Here is a 22,189-nt window from a genome sequence, read left to right as displayed (position 1 = left end):
TTGTGGTTTTAGCTGACGTGTGTCGCCTCACTGTTTTGAGCGATGCTTGTTCATGTCTATTTAGAGCGGGCAAGCGCGAGCCTGACGTTGACTTTCGTTGACTTAACGGCCACAGGTGTCGCTGTTAACAAGCATTTCTGAAAGTTACAAACAGTCCCTTTAACAAGCAATTTCTGATTCTTACAAACAGTCCCTTAAGTTCAGAGTTTTAGTTGAGAGTCCACTCAAGTTTAGCTCATCATGCTCACAATTTAATGTTTAATGGCAACAAACTGCCTACCACACCAACAGTCTACGGTCCTTACAGTCCACATTCAATTTGTACATATTATTATTAAGACGTTCACGACTTCTAGTAAATATAAGTACGGATTTGTGTGGAGATCAGACTCAACATTTACACACTATACTGCTCCTGACCCCCCCCCACCACCTCCCCACTCTCTCCCCCAGTCATTTACATTTATATTGAATTAGAATCCGTGGTGGAGAGCTAGTGGAGGCAGCCGAGACTGATTATAATGGGAGATTACGAGCCGACTGCACCACCATTATGTCGTGTAATTACAAAGAGAGAGAGAGAGAGAGAGAAAGAGAGAGAGAGAGAGAGAGAGAGAGAGAGAGAGAGGAGGATGGGCCCCTTGGACGCCCAGATGTCAGGATCTATTTCATTTAGGGAAATAATGTCTCTCTGCTTCCCCCTCCACCTATTCTACCTGTAAATATTATAGAGAGCTGAATTATCCCCTCTTTTACACCCATTTTTATAGGTCACACTTTATTGGAGACAAATATCAAACGAGGCATTCTAAGGAGGATGTGTGGGTCCCCATCAGGCGTCTCCATCGACTTTATGGCTTCATTTGACTGCATCGATCCGGTGTCGTAATGCATGTAGGATTACCGGCCGTGCACTCAGGAAGAAGACTAATGGGTTCAACATAATGTAAAGCCTGTTGGAAAAGATCATCCCCTTGTGTTTCCTCTTATAAAGTACTGTCGTTGATAGATTTTAGACTAGTAATTCCTGTATTATAGGAATAGTAGAGCCAGGGATGTGTTGGTAAATTAAATGGAAATCACATCAGGGCTGTCAAAGTTAACACGATAAACAACGCGGGAGCGCAAACTTGTTTTAACGCCATTAATTTCTTTAACACATTAACACAACTTGCGATTTTTAGGATGTAGCGGGCTCAGTTTTAAAGCTAGAGTGAAGATGCTGGCATCATATGAAACTATAAAAACATACGGAATCCATCGGTACCAACCATGTCATACTAGCTTGCCGGGAAGGAGCTCCAAATAAAAAACGCTCCAGACTTCTGTGAATGTAAATGGGTTCTATGGGTACCCACGAGTCTCCCCTTTACAGACATGCCCACTTTATGATAATCACATGCAGTTTGGGGCAAGTCATAGTCAAGTCAGCACACTGACACAGCTGTTGTTGCCTGTTGGGCTGCAGTTTGACATGTTATGATTTGAGCATATTTGTCCACTCCCAAGTTGATAAGATTATTAAATACTTGACAAATCTCCCTTTAAGGTACATTTTGAACAGATAAAAACTGTGTGATTAATTTGCCATTAATCGCGATTAACTATGGACAATCATGTGTTTAATTGAGATTAAATATTTCAATCGATTGACAGCCCTAGTATCCTATAAGCTTTTGCATTAAAACATTTTTATCTTCTTAACTCATTTTAATGGCAGAAAACCCAACCAATAAAACAAATGCAGGAACAATCTCTCTCCAACAACTCCCTCATCATATCAAAGTGTACTATACTCAGCTTTTTTATGTACTGTACCTGTGGCACTTCAACAGTTGATCCAAAGTGCTTTACAACACAGTGAGAACATGTAGTCCTGGATTGGGACAGACAAGAGGCTTTTATGAGAGGATTTCAGGTCTCTGACGTAGTACAGGGACAGAAAGTAAGCACTGACAAGACCTTGCTGTGCTCTGTGGACAAACAGCAGGATTTTAAACACAGTGCTGCAGGGAGCTTATGGAGGGAAATGAGGAGGGGAGTAATGTTTTCCATCTTTTTTGACATCGTTAAAGGGTCAGTGTGTAGGATCTGGCGGCATCTAGCGGGGAGGTTGCAGATTGCAACCAACTGAAATTTATCCTGTGTGTCAAGCATGTAGGAGAACTACGGTGGTACTGTAGAAACATGGTGGCCGGCTCCGTGAAGAGAACCAGCTCCCTATGTAGATACTGTATAAACGGCTCATTCAATTAAGGTAACAAAAACACAACGCTTCTTATTTTCAGTTGATAATACACAAAAGACAACATACTTATTAATATTATATTACATTTCTGCCAATAGATCCCCCTAATTGTTACACACTGTTCCTTTAAAATCCCAGTGAAATGGAAGTTTGAGTGTCTTTAGCTTCAGTAGTGTGGGAATCCCCTCGTGAAACAGAATATTTCAGCGGTGTACTGTTACAAGAGGGATTTAAATCAAATACGCATTTGATTGGACCGCTAAACAGTGGGTGGTGCTCAGAATGCATTGTGATACGGAGCTATAGGGGACTATACGGCTCCACACTCAACTTGTTGCTAAAAGTTGCAGATTGATTGATATTGTTGGTTTAAATTGGTTGGTACTAGCTTACATAAGCACAAGTCATATTAGTTTTACAGTTGAACTAGTTGGAGACATGATAAAGAAATCTGAGTGATGCAATGCCGAGTTGATTAAAACTTAATTTAACCAATCACTTCAACGCTGAATCAAATATGACTCAAAGATATATATATATATATATTTACATATATATACAATTTTTGCATTCCATTTCACAAAAGCATACAGGAATAAACCATCAAACTGCTTCCTGCTCCCGAGCTGATATCTGATTGGCATGCACTTTTGAATGGTCCCCCATTACATTGTGTCCTGACCCAATATCCTGTTGCAACAGGAAATATAGGCTACATCAAATGAAAGGTACAGCTAGGATAAATGTGTCTGAATGTGCCATTGATTTCGTCTTGTTAATGTCCATCCCTCATTATTCGTTCCATATTTGTTGCAGTTAATGTTCACAAGTGAAGAAGACAGCAACTGTGTCTGAGTGGAGATGCATTTTACCAAACCACCATTATTTTAAAGACAAAACAAATCTCAGGTATAAGTGGTTACCATGGTGTGTTTTCTATACCTAACAGGTTCGTGCCAGTCGTGCCACCCACATTTGCCAACTTGTGATCCTGTCATGAATCTGTGTAACAGATCCAGTGCTCATTATAGAAAATGAAGCGGAGGCTGTCGGCCTGTATCTCCCACATACTGTATGACCTGACTGTCACGACAGCAAGCCAAAAGCTCTTGAAATTCAGTTTTAATTAAAGTGATACACTGCTGTGATGTCTGCACCATTTGTTGACTGTAACTACAGCGGAATCAGTCCAGTTGGAAAAGTGACACATCATTGCTCTTCATCCTTTAATCGCATCATGGAGGATGATCACAAATATTATAATTCGTCCTCATTAAGGTGTATACTGTAGGCAAGGCTCTGGATGGAAATTCATGTCTTAACTCCATCTTTCCCTCAGACACACACAGCTTGGAGTCAGACTCTTAGATACAGTAGATCCACACAAGTCTGCCCACATGGTGGCACCACTGACCAGTAAGTCCTTCAGATATTTGAAATACAGTCTGATATACAGTGGGATATGAGGAAAATGAAAAGTGGGACAATATCTGTAACTAATAGATCTTTTAAATTCATTTTCTTTCATATTTTCACCGAGTGGGAATAGTAGCTGACTGATTCTGAGTGACAAATCACACTATAGGCTGGCATTTACAAATTGTCACCACTATAATTTATTTCTTATAGTACTGCACTTATAATCAAATGTTCTTCTTTGTCAGGTTTAAAACAGCAAAACACAGGGGACTGAGAAGAAACACCGAGTAGAAACAGAGTAGGGATTACCAGCACAACTCCACCTACATCCAAGCATATGGGAACATCTTTGAAAAAGTATTTTAAAATCACTTTAATGGTGATTGGGATCTCTGGTTGTGGAGGTCATAAACATTGTTAGAATACATTAGTGGATCTTTCACTCTTTATTATACAATACATGTTAACATATGGTTTATATTCACGGGCGGCTGGTAGAGGGTAGATCAGGTCGTCCACCAATCGGAGGGTCGGTGGTTCGATCCCCAGCTCCTCCGGTCACATGTCGATGTGTCCTTGAGCAACCCCAAATTGCTACCGAAGGCTGAGCCATCGGTGTGTGAATGAGAATTTAGATTAGATCCTGATGGGCAGGTTGGCATCTTGCACTGCAGCCTCTGCCATCAGTGTATGAATGGGTGAATGCTGACATAGTGTAAAGCGCGTTGAGTTGTAGGAAGACCATTCATCAGTGCACATAACCAGCCAGATCATCAATTCTGGTCCCAAACATATCCATCAAACACTTTGAAATGAACTAACGGACAATGTAAATGAGCCAATATGCCAGCAAACCTCTCAGAGGAGTTGATTGGCTCCTGATATGCTGAATACATACTAACTCAGAACCTTATGGGGAGGCTGAACAGCCTGAAATATGTAAACTGTAAGACTAGGATGGTAGCATTACTCTTAATAAAAGATAACAGGAATACTGTAGTATTTCCTTCACTGTGATGGCATTTTCTACTACTAAGTGATCCCCAAAACCTTCCTTAAATGAGTTCTTAAATTAATATGTCTGTGTAATTATGGGATATTTCATCAACCCCGCTATAGAGAGGTCAAAGGTCAGGATCAGATACAGACCAGCAGCCATTCAGTTGGTGGTTAAACAGCTTTTAATGATTTTGGTTTCCTCTGTTTGAGGTGTAATAAAAAAGAAACAAACCCCCATTTAAACTTTCAGGATTAATGAGGACAATAACAGCAGTCATTAAGCCAGATAGCTCTGATATTTCAAGTTGAACTGCTGGCGAGCATCATTATCATCACAGAGTAATAATACGCTCTGTCTGTGAAACGCTGATAATCCAGGACCTTTGAGTTTATGTGAGAAGTGACTCAGCCATGATCAGACTGGACAATGCTCCCACCTAGAGTTCACTCTGTGCTACTGACATCTTTTTGTGGTCAGACGACATTTATTGTGACAGATATTCAGTAAATGTCCTGTAATGGGCCCATTCAGCTGTTAGCAGCCTGGTTGGAGTTACATTTGCTTTTTGTTGGAGCACTAAATGAATGCATTTATTTATTTTATTGGCAGAAAACATGTGTATGGGGCATTTATTTGGTACTAAAGTGAAAGTAATGTATGCAAGAGTGTTTGTACATATGTGTACAAATGAAGCGAGCTTGGACATAGCAACCAATAACCATAGATGGATGGATAGATTCATTTGAATTTATTTATTTAACAGATTTAGGTTTACGCAATCTGAAAAATAAGCCATAACGCATTAAACAATTCATAATAAAACAATAAAGAAACTAAGTTGTATGTAAGCAACTGCTAGTCATTAAGTTATGTGTTACTCCATCAACATAATAATGAATAATACAGTATATAAATATATAAGTATGGAAACGCCATTAATTGAAACCAAGTCTAACCACTACTACAGCACTAACAATATTAAAAAAAACGAGACTTTTATTTTGAAGGCTGTGTTGGGACATACAGGAAGTAAATATTGTTCACATGCAGTTTCCGTTTTAAATCCTTTTTGACGAGGTTCGGGTTTGACTTTTATCTCCGGATGTTTAGTTGTTTTACTCCTCAGCTACTGTTCCAGGTTCAGCTCCAGTATGAGTGCAGTGCTTCCTCGGGTAGAGCAGCTGTCTGCCAGAGTGATCCGGGTTCTGGGCTGTAATCCGGGACCGATGACCCTGCAGGGAACCAACACCTACCTGGTCGGCACCGGGCGAAGGTGACAGCAGTCAACTTTAACCTCACTGTTTATTATTTTCGACAAAATGAAGCTTACTTTGATATGTTTTCTATTCAACAATATCTGTATTTGGAAACGATCGGCTAAAAACGTGACAGCTGGACTCATGAAAAAGGACGTCACGCCAAATTCCATTCAACATTTTGTAAATTCAATGTTTTCTTGCTTGTAGGCTCAATACATAGAGTATAGACCAAGACTGAAAATGTATCTTGAGTTGATAGGGTCCACGGGTTATTTCGGCATTGTAAGAAATATAAATAATTTGGAGTATTTTTAAATTTAATATATATACTGTATAAACGTATATATATATATATATATATATATATATATATGCAAAGTAAGAAATAAAAATAAAAGTAGGTAAAATAGTAAACTAGTTTACAAAATTAGCAGAATTGATGTATATGAATACAGATATTTACTTTTAAAGCCTTGAATATGCATACTGTATAAAATGTGTGATTCTACTGCAGGCGAGTGCTGATAGACACTGGAGAGCCTGCTGTGCCTGAATACATCAACAGTCTGAAACAGGCACTGAGGCAGTTCAACACCAGCATCCAAGAGATAATCGTCACACACTGGCATCATGACCACACGGGTGGAGTGGAGGACATCTGCAGGGATATCACTGGTGAGGACAGTATGTGTGGAACAGGTTTAAGGATCCCTAGATTATCATTCTTACTTTGGACATTTGAAATCAGTACAAACATGCAATTATGAAAGTTTTCAAGGGTCAGTTCCCTTTTTCTCAGGATCTAGTTGTCTTAATAGTACCTGTGTAGTTGCAAAAATTATATAGTTCAGAAAAAAACACATTTAATCATTGTTTGTTAGACAGTCCAATATTTCTCTGTCTTCCCTCCTGCAGGTTCTGAGGTCCGAGTCAGCAAACTGCCTCGCTCCAGCCAAGTCACTGAGACAGCCGGAGACAAAAGCTTTACTTATCTAAAAGATGGAGATGTTGTCCAGACGGAGGGGGCCACACTCAAGTCAGTTCAGTTCATGAGCAAGTTAAATATATATTGAGATAAACTAACGGGGCTTTCACTCGCTTTAGAGGAAATAAAAACAACAATCAAAAGGCCACACCAAAGACGTACAGTAGATAATATGCAATAGAGATACATATTTCAAAAATAATACATCATTTTAAAGAAGCCTTTCTTAAAATGAAGGTATTTTGAGAAGAGAATTGTACCACAGTAACAGCTAAATATGTGTTAACATGTATTTGTGAGTATCTTACCAAACCCTGTCATTGCTAATGTCTGCTCAAATAACTGACTGTAACCAGATCCAGAGAGTCATGTTTTACCTTTCTTTATCCCAGAGTGCTGTTCACCCCGGGCCACACTGATGACCACATGGCGTTGCTGCTGGAGGAGGAGCGGGTGCTCTTCTCTGGAGACTGCATCCTGGGCGAAGGCACCGCCGTGTTCGAGGATCTCTACGACTACATGAAATCTCTACAGATCCTGCTGGACTCTCAGGCCGACATCATCTACCCTGGTGAGTGAGCATACATCGGTATGAGTGGTACACTATTGTATTTCTTGAAAGACTCCATGAATAATGCTTTCTTTTAAAACCTTGATCAGCTTTGACTGATCATTTCAGTGCTACCAGTTTTGCTTCTTTGATTTCTACTTGTTCCTTACTGGGGGTGTGTGGGAAGACCCACCTCCTGTCAGTCAATCCAGTCCAACCAACCGACAAACCAAAACAAGAAGCTTCTGCAGTGACTTTATTTTTGATGCAAAATGAAGCTAGATTATACATAATTGCCACTTGCCATCAGTCAGTCTGATGTTTCATTGTGAAGTCATTCAGATGTTTGGATAAAACCCTCGCTGCTGTTCTCTGTGCAGGTCACGGACCGGTGGTTCAGGATGCTGGCTCTAAGATCAGACACTACATCAGCCACCGGGACCAAAGAGAGCAGCAGATCCTGGCAGCCATTCAGGATGGAGCAGGAAAGGCTTTTTCCTCAATGGAGCTCGTCAAGATCGTCTATAAGGTCAGGACAAAACCGTCTGTTCCTTTGATGCTTTGTCCAGCCTGTTGTCAAGGGCAGACCGGTGGGAGTAGTGAAGCTAAGACCAGCAGTGTGCTGTAGTACACCTTCACCACATTTGGACTGTTGTCTCTGCAGCTCTGGATAAGCTTGTTCATTGTCATCCACACTGGATGGAGACGCTTTCAAGCCCTCAAAATACAAAGTAAACATACTGAATATACAAACTAAGACAGCAAAACTAGGATATGCAAAATATGCAGCCTGCAAGCAATCACGCGTGCTACCTGTCTGTGTACCTGTCATGGAGGTGATCACAGTGAAATGCTTGTTTTTGTTTGGAGAAAAATGACAGATGCTTCACACACTGCTTCTCTCCCAGGACACTCCAGAATACCTGCACAAGGCGGCTAATGTGAACCTGGTCCATCACTTAAAGAAGCTGGAGAAAGAGGGCAAGATCAGCCTGGGTACGTCATCTCTTACTACCACTGCAAACAATACTGGGACGGTTTTAGAGCATCAGTTTTGGCGAGCCATAATTTAAATTTGTCAAACCAAAACAGACCCTTTCTGGCAATGCAGATAGTTTTGGTATTCGATTAGATTTAGATTTTATTTCGAACAAAATAAAGTTTAAAAAAACCCAAACAAGAATAACAAATAAAATGAACAGTAAACATATGGCAAACTCTCAGTATAGAAATTCTCCTAAACAACATAAGTAAATATTATATGTCTGAAAATGAGTAGGAAGAAGTATAGACATATGGTCCTACCCCTTCTCCATAACTTAAAACAATTAACTAAATATTTGTCATATATGCAACCCATAAACAACGACCCACTGCTATTATGTTCAACCCAAATATACACCCATTGTCAATCAGATATAACTTAAACAATTACCTCAGGTCCATCCCAACAAACCAATCCCCATACCTCTTAAAATTGTACATCTTCTTGAATTGATTTATATTAAACATACATATAGGAGGACAGAGCTCCTTGCTAACTTTAATCGCACATATCTTATATGGGGTTTCTAGCTGATTTTGTGGTCTAATATCACACCCAGAAATGTATTTTCATTTACTATTTCTATATTATTATTACACGGCTTTGTTGAATACTCAATTCTGATTGGTCAATCATGGCTATGTATAACAGACCGTTGCTATGGACGCAGTTCTGATCTCGAACTCTGACGGACCATTTTTGTGTCAAATGATTGATTTCTTTAGTAAGTAGCCGTGTAATAAGCGGGCTCCTACGCTTCGTGTCGCGGTGCCGCATCGCCCTTTCGGGGGTTAATTTCACAACAGTGATTTGCTCGCTCTACATTCTCCCTTACCTATTGTCTATCACCACTTGTATGAGAGTGTTTATCTTACAATTTTACAAATAATATAGTCTTTGTTTTGTTCAAATTGAATGATAATTGGTTTATGTCAAACCACCGTTTTAATTTACTCGTGTCCGTTGTAGCACGGTTAAGGATCCGTGAAGATTGATTGCTTGTGTTGTTGGTTAAAATAAGGCTTTACACTCACTGACTGTTTGCTAAAATACAAATGTAAATATATATATTTCCCCCTCAGTGAATGAATCTTCAAAGAACATGAAATGGAAGAGTAACCTGTGATGTCCACGGAGACCGTGAAGAAATGCACTCTAATCGACCATTTGGCAAGAATGATGAAAATGCATCTGGTCGACAGTTCATCATTTTTCAGTCTTCAGCATAATGTTTAGGGCTAAATTTGCTTAGATCTGCTGATTGACAGAAATGTTAATGATAAATCAGGGATGGTTATCACACATGTTTCCTTTAGCCTCTCAGGCATCACTTTTGTTGACTTCAGACAAATCTTTCTTCCTTTTTCTATACGTGTAATTTCTTACCGTATAAATCATTGCGGGTCGGTGTTCCATGCGCGCTCGCGTGTGGCTACGCTGTTCAGACAAGACACAAACTACCTGGAAGCACCACCGCAAACCGCAAAGTTGTATCTAGTGAAGCCCGTCTGTTAAACAGTGTTGGCCGCGGTCGGAGGACGCATGGGAGACCATAGCTTTGGTCTCCAGGACCGGAGTCTCTGCTCCTCTGCTCCTCTGCCTGCCTTCACTCACACACCGCGGTTGTTCTCACTTGCTCAGCTCGCTCCACTCTCACATGCGCACACACTCCACACTGCAGAAGAGTTAGTTTAGCTCTGAGAATATCTAGTGAATGTACAGTTGACGTTTGTGCAGAAAGCCAACACTAGGATCAGCATTGATTCATGGAGAGACCTTCGTCTGGTCTGCTAACATTACTGCCAAGCAGCTGAAATATAGAGTGATATTGTGCTTTTAGCTGACGTGTGTCGCCTCACTGTTTTGAACGATGCTCGTTCATGTCTATGTAGAGCGAGCACAAGCGCGAGCAACAGGACGCTGACTTTCGTTGCCTTAACGGCCACAGGTGTCAATGTTAACAAGCAATTTCTGATTCTTACATAGAGTCCCTTTAACTTAGCAGCAGATAACCACGGCTGTGGCCTTAAACCTAACCGTCGAGAGCATAATCTCAAACAGCTATGTGATTAGTGAAATAGACATTTTATTAGTGAAGTTTGGCACACAACCCTGTCCTCTTCCTCTTTCTTTTCTCCCTCCTCCTCTTCTCTTTCTTCTTTATGTTCTCTAACTCAAGGAAATCAGTTGATCTGTGTATAAAACAGATGTTAAGAGGTTGCAGTTGCCAAACTTAATTAATAGACCTCAGGGTACAAAGGCATAGCGGTTTGGAGGCACTGGGGGAAGGAAGGTCAGCACTATGACTGGTAGAGTCCTCTCAGAGACTTGACTGTGACAGATGACAGATGCTTTTACATGAAGAGATACTGTATACATATTTCTATCCAGACCACCATTTTTTTCATCTGCTGTCCTCTTATTAAAACTTTGATTTATCTCTTTGTCTTTTCAGTCTTGATAATCAAGCTCTTGTTCTTGAAAGTCTGCACAAGTTTTCAGTCCGTCACTAGGTGGCAGTGTCTGCTAATTAATTTAATTAGGGCAGAACTTGAACTTATGATTATTATATAAATAATTGTAATTCATGATTTATTTTAATCAATTAATTTACATGTATTGCAACATATGTCAAACATTACAAATATTTTGTATTTGTTAATAAAAAAAGATGTTGAAAAATATTGAATGATCTATTCTACAGTATTCTACTGTGAGGTGCCGTTGTGTTTTTCTGGTCATGAATGAGAATGATTGTGTATTTGTGATGATTATTAGATCATCCTGAGGGATAGCTCATATGTCAATTGTGAAACTCATGAATACTGAAGTTCATCACAGTTCAAACAGCTGAATATGATCTCAGCTAAATCATCATGATGACCCGGTATTCCAAAGAGTAATAATCAGATCTACTGCATGTACTTTTGACCCCTTAGTGAGTCTCATCTGTTTTCATGTTGACTAACAGCTCTGATGCAATCTGACAGTTTGGGAATTTTCTTTTATTGATACAGGAAGAGCTTTTTATCTGTTGTCTATGTAGGTTGTTCTACATAAACTGCTCATTTTGGAGCTGAGAGGCGACTTTACTGAACGCAACTTCACCACTACAGTAAACAACTACAGTGCATGAATCTTGCGGACATTTGCGCAGACACTGTAAATCATGTTATTAGATTTTTAGGATGTCTTTTACCATATGGCCAGGAATAAGCCTTGTAGGAAAAATCTGATATTTTACAGTATTTCTGCTGATCAATGGGCAATAAACTAGTCACACAAAATGAACTGTAAGACTTTCAATGAATATATTAGGGATACATTGGTAGAAAAATAGCATTAGAAATATGATTTCAGAAAAATAAGCAGGTCTGTAGACAATAATGGGGCTGGATACACATTTGAAATCCTTTATAGGGATATTACAATGTATAACAATATGTCAGGAATTAAACACACCAGAAACGTTCCTTAAATTCCTTTATAGTCACTGCTGAGATCTCTCTGTAAATTACACAGAATATTAAAGGTGCTATTGATAACATTCAGCCACTAGATATCACATTCTCTTTCCCCCGTTCCATTACATTTACTTCACAACAAGTCATTGCCAGACACTTACCATCAATCTCAGACATTTATCCATATTTACCACATTAACTGACGACACAGAGATAACACGTGATACCAAGGTTGTTTTACTATTGCCTCACAAGCCAGATATATTCCACAGAGATAAACAGAACATTCATTTTGGACCCCCCCCCCCCTCCTCTTTTGTAAAAGTCTATTTCTTTCTTTTTTTTATTTATTCCTTTTTTGTGAGGTCTTATGTCAGGGAATGTTCTGCTTTGTTAAAAGTGGAAAATTAAAGGTCCCATATCGTGCTCATTTTCAGGTTCATACTTGTATTTTATGTTTATTCTAGAACATGCTGTAATGCTCAGACAACCCTTTATTTTCATCATACTGTCTTCCTGAATATGCCTGTATTCCCCCTCTGTCTGAAACACTTCGTTTTAGCGCATTTCAACGGAATTGCAACGGAACTTTAACGGAATTACGTTGCTAGGCAACAGCTTGGGTCCAAGTTTATTTCCTGTCAGCCGATATCATTCACATACACTGCAACCGGAAATGAATTGGGACACATTTAGAATGTTTACCTTTAAAACTGTGAAATGGTCTTCGTGTTGTAGATTCGTGACATCACAAATGGACAGAAATCCTGACAGCTTGTTTCAAAGGCACAGTTTCTGAATACGGGCTGTGTATCTTTCTCCATGGATTGAGCATTTTAAAACTTTAACAGTATTTATATAGCACTTCAACCTGCTTTACAAGAAAAAAGACATGAACATTTTCAAAACTTTTTACAATATGGGACCTTTACATAAAAAAGTTACCCAAAAAAGTAGGACAATCAACCACTGAGAACAACATAGATTCTATAAGTCACTACAGGAATATTATGTTAAAAAATGTTTTATTATTATTATTGTAAGGCTGTAAGACATACCATACCATATTACACCTTAAAACGTCTAAAACCAATAATTTAAAACACATAATAATGTGTAAAAATTCAGTTTCAAAATCATCTTTACTTGATTTTTATTCAAAATGATTTCCTCCAAACTGTCCCAAATATTAAAAAGCCACTATTGTAGGTTAGGTTAAAGAGCTGTCAGTGTGTATGTGTGTGAATGTGTGGTGGAGAGAGCATGTCACAGCCTAAGAGACAACCACAACAACAACACATAATAGATGTAACTCACACTCTGCCTTTTATTTACTCCTCTACTTCATGTTTTGTTTTTTTGTTTCTTACATTCATCCTTTGATATAGCAATATATTGTTATTAATTGTTTTTTATTTGTTTGTTTGTTTTATTGACACAACAAACATTAATTACTTCTTTATTGTTTTCTTCCATTTACATGCATGTTCTTTTTAAATATCTATATATTGTAAATTGCTTAATTAATTGTATACATGTATATATATGTTTTTGTTTTTATTTTTTTTATTTTTATTTATTATTGAATTGACGCCTGACAGTCATGCCAATAAAGCAAATTGAATTGAATTGAATTGAGAGAGAGAATGGTAGAGAGACACCCGTCTCTGCAGTGTGGTAGTGAGATGAGCTGAGTGGAGGTGGTGGTGATGAGAGAGAGAGAGAGAGAGGGACTGAGAGAGAGAGAGAGAGAGAGAGAGAGAGAGAGTGAGTGGGCGTGAGAGAGAGAGAGAGAGAGGGAGGGGGTCTACTGGTAAAGAGAAACAGCCGACCGAGGAGCCTCTGAGCCAGAGCAACATGGCGGCTCCGGCCCTGGACGCCGCTGCCGCTCCGTCTCGCTGACCGACACTCCGCACCGAGCAGCGATATATCCCGCACACCCGCACACCTCCATGGCTTCTGAACTCTCAGGTAAGTTTCCTGTCTCTCTCTCTTGACCCCTCCATAGCCCTTCAATCACACCCCCAACACAGCGCTTCCTGAGGGGGCTCTGGTGTAAAGTGTCTGGACCAGTTTAACGGAGCTTATCTCACTTTAGGATGAACAGTTCCTCCAGTAGCGCCGCGACATCACCGTTATGACACTAGTATGCTGTTATGAACATATATTAAAGGGTCAACTGCGTTAGAACCGACCTGTATTTATGGTGCAGGTTGTTTTAACAGTGTTTCAGCCTCTTTAATGAACTGTTAGCGGGTGGACATATTGAGACCTGTCGGTTGGACTGAGTGACTGATGGCTGTCAACACCCAACCGGGTTTATAGGAGACATTATCGCTCGTTAAACGGATACAAATGCTACTTTCCGCCGGTTGTCTGCCTGTCAGGTCTCAAGTCTTTCGGTTTTTCTGAAAGTAAACGCTGATATGCTGTTGTTTGTTTAATGTCTTCAAACATTGTGTGTTTTGTTAGCAGCACAAATCTCCCACACGGGACTTTGCTGTTGAACTTTAACGGTTAGTTAGCCGTTAGAAGCCGTTAAAAGCCGTTAAAAGCCCTTCCTGATCAACACAAGCGACAACTGCGGCTGAACCGTGTGGTGATGTGTTGGTCAAGAACGAGCCGGTTTAAAGAGCCGGCTCTTGTAAGTGAACGATAAGAGCCGGCTCCCGTCCGAGAGCCGGTTTTTTTCTTTTCTTTACTTAATTCAAGGCAGAATGATAGGACGATCTTCTCCGCGCCACGGGCACTCCATGCACTGACTGTGACTGGATGTTGTGTTAATGACGTCAGTGCGACCAATCAGGTGATGAAAGACAAGGATCATACCATCAAGCAGGGAGGGGCGGGGGTGCGCAGTGCGCTGACAGTCTACAGGTACAGAGCAGGAGGAAGAGGAGGAGAGAAAGAGAGAGAGGAGTGCGGTGCGCGAATAGCAGAAAAAATGAGTGACAGTCGAAAACGAAGCAGCATGTAAAATTATGGTATTCTGGAAATTATAAGGTTTCGTATAATTATATTGAATAATTTAAGTGATATATGTGCACACATACTAATCATAGGTCAAAACAGCGCTAAATTTGGCTGAATTATAAAAGGCAGAAGTGGTAAAACGAAGAGCCGTTTGAGAGCCGAAAGAGCCGGCTCTTCTTGGTGAGCTGAGCCAAATGATCTGGCTCACTAAAAAGAGCCGAAATTCCCATCCCTAGAACCGTGGACGTCAAGCGTGCTCGTGTTTTGCTGTTGTCAAAGTAGAATCTCACGACCTCAAAATGTAAAAGCCTCGGTTGTTTTTTGAGATGTTGATTTGACTAAGGTTAACATGTTGTAGTTTCACTGTGAAATATGTGACTAGTTCCCGGTAGATATTGATATAGTAGATATTACTCGGACTTCCTCAACCGACTCAAGCGTCAAGTGGAATAAACACAGTCCCGTTCTGTTGTTTCAAAATAAAACACCACTTGATTTTGAGTGTTCATTCTTTACTGATATATTATTACATTGCGTATTGATAGATAGTTTAAGATGTGTAGTTTCCACTGTACTAGCATGTTTTTGTGTTGAAGCTGTGTTGAAGGGTAATTTTCAAATCAAATGGAGTATCCCAGAACTGTTCATTGAGGTAACCCCATATACAGAGTTACAGCTAGATACATTGTAGTTGTAGACAAGCAACCGGTATTCGTAATCCCAACATTCATTATAACAATATATGACTCTAGTGTTTTTGGTATTTTGTAGCGTTTTATTTATTGCTTGCATTTTGATGAGTGAATTGACCAGCTTCCGGTTCTGTTTCTGTTCATTCTTATCAACTTGACAGTTTATTGATCAGCCTTGGGCAGTGATGTGAAGAGACGCATCTCCCCCTATTATCATTATTTTTTTTTCAGTTCAGAAGTTTTAAATATCCAATAATAAAAAACAAACAATGATAAAATGAATCCTGAAAAAAATATAAATATTTGAAAGAATGTATTATTTCCCACTCAAAGCAATGGGAATAAAAACAGGTGGAACACAGTAGGAGTTCCCCAGCAAAAAGGGGAATCATTTATTTCCACTATAATTCCTTTCATAAGTAACACATAACATAATCTATGGCTATTTTGGTCATGGATTTCATACACTTTCTGGAATAAAATTTCTAAAAGCAACAATCCTATCAGATTGGTGAGCCTGGGACATAGTTTTAGTTGTGTCAGTGTAGGGGTCCTAAATGTTTAGGAACCACTGAGTTCTTGAGTTCCCCAAGTCATTCAAGTCTTTCTTTAAAAAGCCCAGAATCTTTGGTTCCTCATAGTAGACAAAGCATCTGCATAGAAAGCCTGTGGTGAAAGGTCCATGCAACCCGGCTGGGCCATTTTATTTTGGAAGAGCAGACTGTAAATCAATGTCTTTATATGTGCTTGTATAATAATCCTGTTTGGACTTGAAAGCAGCATGGCATGAGATGAGCTGCAGGGCTGTGATTTAATGCTGCACAGGTGCGCTGCGCAGGTTAAACCTTATTGTCTAACAGTCAGGTACAGTAGGCATTTACCAGCAGGTTCAGGAATGTTTGTCCTTATTTGCTGTTGTGCCGGTTTTTCTGTGTTTGCTGTTGTGCTGGTATGTTACTGTAGAGAACCTGTAAGTTTGCCTACGTGACAGGTGCCATCTGACTCCTCTGGCTATGTTATCTTTGAGGTTTGATTTTTTTGGCTCTTTTTTAAAGTGTATTTGCTCTTTCCTACACCCTAAAGTGAACTTTGTAAAGGATTGCGACATGCACACAAAGTTGCCAGGTTCTGAGTTTATCCCCCGTCTCTGAGAGATAATTTCTGTCTTTGTTGTTTTCCGATGCGGTTAATGCATCTGCACAGCTCAGTAACATGATATTGTGCATGCTTGTTTTTTCTGTTTGAGGATCTACCTGGATTTGCTTCTATTGTTGTTTTGCTTCTGTTTTACTATAATTTGGTCAACTCTGCTTTAATGCTCCAGGGTAGTGATTTGTCAGTATGCCTCAATACCGTTTCAATGCCAAAACTACCTTTTAGTGCTGCAGCAAGAGTGCAGGAATGTACTTAAGACCAAGATCTTAACATGAGATTGGCAGCTTGCCCAGTGAGGGATCCTTAGTGGCTTGAATTCACTAAACCACGTGAGGGCTCAACTAATGCCCTGACCAATGACAACAGCAGCAGCAGGAGGAGGAAGAAGAGGAGGAGGAGGAGGAGGAAGGGCAGAGGCTTGACTGTGCAGTTCTCCATGGCAGGTTTTCTACCAGGTCTTATCCTCAGCAGGCACATCCATGCTAAAGAAACACATATGCTCATTTTTTAAACCATCCTCATCAAATCCTTGTTCTAATTTTCTTGTTCCTGATAACAATTTCCGGATGCACCCTGTCCATTTGATTTCAATAGGAGTTAAAGAGAGACCTCAGTTTTTATTTTTGGTTCTTGATCCCCACTCTGCTGGTTCATCTGCCATCTCACATTTACTGGTATTCACCAAGGTGTATAGGCTATGTCTGGGTCTGTGCTCAACTAAACTGTGTTTGTTTATGTCTGGCTCTTCCCACTCCCACCAACTTATCAGACACACTCACACACACACACTCACTGCCACCTGGCTCTCTGTCACGTAGCAGAGACAGTCGTCTTCCAGGTCTGATCCTCCTGAGACCAAGTGCTCTAATTAACCAGCACCGCACGCGCACGCACGCACGCACGCACGCACGCACGCACGCACGCACGCACGCACGCACGCACGCACGCACGCACGCACGCACGCACGCACACACACACACACACACACACACCACACACACAGCCATGTCATGACTCCTCTGAAAGCCTCCTGTAGTGCACTGAACACCATAATTACTGTAATATGCCCTCACCAAAATGTATGCAGAGGATGTGCTAACAATATATATCATAGCAGGTTTCCTCTCTAAACTGCAGTGCATTGGGTCACAGTTTTTGTACATATTTTTTTAAAATCACTATTTTTAAAGCAGGTAGGCAACATTTTTTTGGGGCATCATTGGGGAAAAATTCCACAATAACCTTTCAGCTTATTGTAATTCAAGTGTTCTGAGAGAAAGCTAGACTTCTGCACCTCCTCATGGCTCTGTTTACAGGCTTTAAAAAATCTTGACAGAATACTTTGACCAATCACAGGTCATTTCAGAGAGAGAGGGCGTTCCTATTGGCTGTGCTCCGGCCGATGGGCGGTGCTTGGTATTTCCTCAACAGATCTCAACATGGCTGCCGGGTCACAAACGTTCTCATTTTACAGCTAAACAGTACACTACAAGATGATTCTGAAAACATTTGAGGAGAGAAATAGGCATTAATATAACTTAATATTGATTCATATTTGATCCGCGCTGCCTAGTTTGACTGTTTGGTCGAAGTTTGCGAGTGATTGACTTGTGGCTCTCTTAGACGGCAGCTGGACAGCAGGCTCCAGATCAGCTCTGACAGGTTGTTTTCCTCTGTCTGTGAAATCCTGCAGATGCCATTAGAAGCGCCGGAGGACACAGAGGCACATGATTTTTTCAAATTACCTTTCTCATGCCCCTTTGTCAGAATATAGTAACCATTTTATAAAAATGTTTAGTCTAAACCGGCATAATTTCTGTGACTCAAATGTAATCATCAACTCAAAGTCTTGATCACATGATGCTCAACCTGGGGTTGACTATCATCACAACAGCTATTTTATATGCAGCACTTTTGTTATTTGAATTAGGGCTGTCAGTCGATTAAAATATTTAATTGCAAATTTTTATCTGTTCAAAATGTACCTTAAAGGGAGATTTGTCAAGTATTTAATACTCTTATCAACATGGGAGTGGGCAAATATGCTGCCTATGCAAATGTATGTATATAGTTATTATTGGAAATCAATTAACAACACAAAACAATGACAAATATTGTCCAGAAACCCTCACAGGTACTGCATCTAGCATAAAACATATGTACATAATCATAACATGGCAAACTGCAGCCCAACAGGCAACAACAGCTTTCAGTGTGTCAGTGTGTTGACTTGACTATGACTTGCCACAAACTGCATGTGATTATCATAAAATGGGTGTGTCTGTAAAGGGGGGGACTCGTGGGTACCCATAGAACCCATTTTCATTCACATATCTGGCAGTCAGAGGTCAAGAAACCCCTTTGAAAATGTCTGTGCCAGTTTTTCCGCACCAAAATGTAGCGCAAGTTTAGAGCATTATTTAGGTTCCTTCACTAGAAGCTAGTATGACATGTTTGGTACCAATGGATTCCTTAGTTTTTTTAGTTTCATATGATGACAGTATCTTCACTCTAGAAATAATGATTGCGTTTCAGAAAAAGCTATTTGTTGATCTCCAGTCTAATTTAGAGCACACAAGTGGCGCCGAAGAAAGCGCAGAGGTTTTATTTCATCTGTCTTTTGGTTCCTCAAGGCCAGTCAGGAGGAGAATCGGCAGCACTGATATCACTGCTCACATTGCAGGCAAGGTGATGCAGCTGAGATGTAGCTACACCTTGAAAGGTGTATGCACTCACTTTAGATATATCAGAAACACTTTGATCAAATGTGCAGGGAATTTCTGTTGGTTACATCCCAAAGTTAGACTAAAAGTATTTTTTAATTCAAAAGTAGCAGGTGTTGCAGCAAGATGTATGGGCAGGATAGTAAAAGCTATTTCACCTTGTTAAGATTAAATTCTGGAAACAATGAGCAGACCAGAGCTGAGTGACCTCTGACATCTTGTAAGTTGATCCCATAAACACAGGACTGTACACATCAGTTTATAAATAATAATTAATAGATACAGTGTCAGGGTACATGTATGCACATGTACCATCTGGTGCAATATGTTTTAGTCATTGAAGAACGTACATTTTACAAATCTGAAGACTATACAGTTTTATTTTGTTAATAATAATTTCTCCATAGTTCCCAGTCTCATCAACAGTTTGTAGCCATTGCTCGGTCAAAATCACAAGCCCTATAAGAGAACACCTGTTTGTTAACTAGCTAGTCAATGAAAATGTTAAAGGGACTGTTTGTAAGAATCAGAAATTGGTTGTTACAGCGACCCCTGTGGCTGTAAAGTCAACGAAAGTCAGTTTCCTGTTGACCCATGTGCACGCGCTACCTGAATGTGAGCGAGCATCGCTCAAAACAGTGAGGCCACACACGTCAGCTAAAACCACAATATCACTCTATATTTCAGCTGCTTGGCAGTAATATTAGCTGACCAGACGAAGGTCTCTCCATGAATCAATGCTGATCCTGGTGTTGGCTTTTCCTGCCTCAGCCTCCCGACCGTGGTCAGAAGGAGCGGTGGTGACACCGGAGTTTTGGTCGGAGACGACAAAGTAACTCTCTGCGGAGCCCCGTCACTTCACAAGACACGGGAAACCTCTGTTGGTCTGGAGGAGCTGCAGCAGTTATTTCTGCACAAACGTCCACTGAACATTCACTAGATATTCTCAGAGTTAAACTAACTCTTCTGCAGTGTGGAGTGTGCGCGCATGCACGTGAGAGGTGGAGCGAGAGAGTGAGAACGAGCGCAGTGTGTGAGTGAAGGCAGGCAGGCAGAGGAGCAGAGTACAGCAGAGACTCCGGTCCTGGAGACCAAAGCTATGGTCTCCCCCGCGTCCTCCGACCGTGACCAACACTGTTTAACAGACGGGCTTCACTAGATACAACTTTGCGGTTTTGGTGCTTCCGTGTAGTTTGTGTTGGAGTCTTGTCTGAACAGCGTAGCCACGCGCGAGTGCGCATGGGACACCGACCTGCAATGATTTATACGTGTAAGAAGTTACAAACAGTCCCTTTTAAAAAATAAAAAGTGTATACTTTTTTTTTGTTAAATCTGCATTTTAGCTGCTTTAATCTGTCAAACAGATGTCTGCAAGGGTTTGTGACAGAACGACAAATATAAAATAGTATCAGGTGGGTCAAGCCATCCTGTTCTGTTCTTTCAGAGAGAGAAAGATAGTAATATGAAAGCTGAAATGTTCTGAGGTATAGCAAGTAGGTTTAAGGCTCGGTTAGACTCGCCATTCAACCTGTCCACCAGAGGATAGCGTGTCAGAGTTGCCTCACAGAGACGGGGATATTACACACCTGTATTATCGTGCAGTACCAGCAGGGGACAACGAAGCCACTGATTTAGGTTTAGGCAAGAAAATGCTTTGTGAAGTGAAGGAAAGCGTCATGGTCACTGACTTAGGAACAGGCAAGAAAACCCTTTAGTTAGGTTAAGGGAAAACGTCATGGTTGGGCTTCAAATAAGTATGTAAACTAAGTAAAACACGTACGGAAATAACGTGACATCAGTCTGGTAGACACATTTCAAACATCACGTGACAACTGTCACTACAAAACATGTGACAAACGTCACTAACGTAACTTGTAAAACAAATTATTGGTCTCGGACACCGGTCTTCCGCTTTAAAGACCTGTGTTTGTTGGACCCATCCACCTCCCCACCCACCGCCATTAGTTTTCTTTCTCAATTTATATACTACGTAACTAACCCTGAAGTTAGACCTCTGCCACTACACAACACTGCCGGTGGACAGGCGGGCCTGTTACACACTTTGCCATGAGACTTTGTCCAAGTCTGTTCCCCGTCGAATAGTGTTTCCCTCCTGTTAAAATGATAGCGCCCCCCTCGGTTTTTAGGGTTCGGGATAAGGGTTGGTTCAGGTTTAAATTGGGGGAAACACATATTGATGGGAAAACGGTATTCGACACAACACCGGAACAGGTTGTGATATCATGGGTTGGATGTAAACAAATAAACGTACTACTATTGTGAACAGTCGACGAGAGTGCGTAGACTAGTAGTGTAGTAAGACTGCACTGTTTCTATTGGCCAGTCGTATGAATTTACAGGTCAAAGGTCATCAAAGATGAACACTGTATGCTGCCATGTGAATGTAATGTCACTAGTTATTTCAGAAACCTCACTTGACTCGAGGTTCCTGCTTTGAATGGTGACTCTCAGGGCTGTTACAGAAAGTCTGAGTTCCTGACATTGACTAAATGTCTGAAAGGCAGCATAATATTAAACTTCTGTTGCATATTAGACTTAAACATTAAAGTACTTTAATAAGGAAACAAACAACAGTCAGCTGTACAGTCAGCTTGGCAGCAAGGCCTTCCTATGCAAACTGTAATGAAAGCTGTGCAGGGTTGAAAGCAGCAGACC

General features: G+C 40.5%; 2 protein-coding genes across 6 annotated transcripts in view; both read left to right on the top strand.

The window, feature by feature from the left end:
- The first annotated feature begins 5,710 nt into the window (after window positions 1–5,710).
- Window positions 5,711–10,034, top strand: lactb2 (lactamase, beta 2). Its single transcript, XM_037786272.1, has 7 exons — window positions 5,711–5,940; window positions 6,441–6,601; window positions 6,842–6,962; window positions 7,304–7,482; window positions 7,842–7,990; window positions 8,370–8,457; window positions 9,589–10,034. The coding sequence occupies exons 1-7, from the start codon at window positions 5,819–5,821 to the stop codon at window positions 9,630–9,632; spliced, it is 864 nt and encodes a 287-aa protein (XP_037642200.1). The 5' UTR covers window positions 5,711–5,818; the 3' UTR covers window positions 9,633–10,034.
- Window positions 10,035–13,613: 3,579 nt separating this feature from the next.
- Window positions 13,614–22,189, top strand: part of LOC119498335 (nuclear receptor coactivator 2-like) — a 69,346-nt gene continuing 60,770 nt past the window's right edge. For 2 of the 5 annotated variants that reach the window (XM_037787122.1, XM_037787120.1), the window contains exon 1: window positions 13,615–13,941. The gene's annotated coding sequence lies outside the window, so the exon portion shown is untranslated. Of the gene's footprint in view, window positions 13,942–22,189 lie in introns of all 5 variants that reach the window. The other 3 variants (XM_037787124.1, XM_037787123.1, XM_037787125.1) reach the window with 2 other exon arrangements.

The sequence above is a fragment of the Sebastes umbrosus genome, chromosome 12, assembly GCF_015220745.1.
Source record: "Sebastes umbrosus isolate fSebUmb1 chromosome 12, fSebUmb1.pri, whole genome shotgun sequence".
Lineage (NCBI taxonomy): Eukaryota > Metazoa > Chordata > Actinopteri > Perciformes > Sebastidae > Sebastes > Sebastes umbrosus.
Note: the sequence above shows the minus strand (reverse complement) of the source record. Positions and strands in the feature narration are given on the sequence as shown.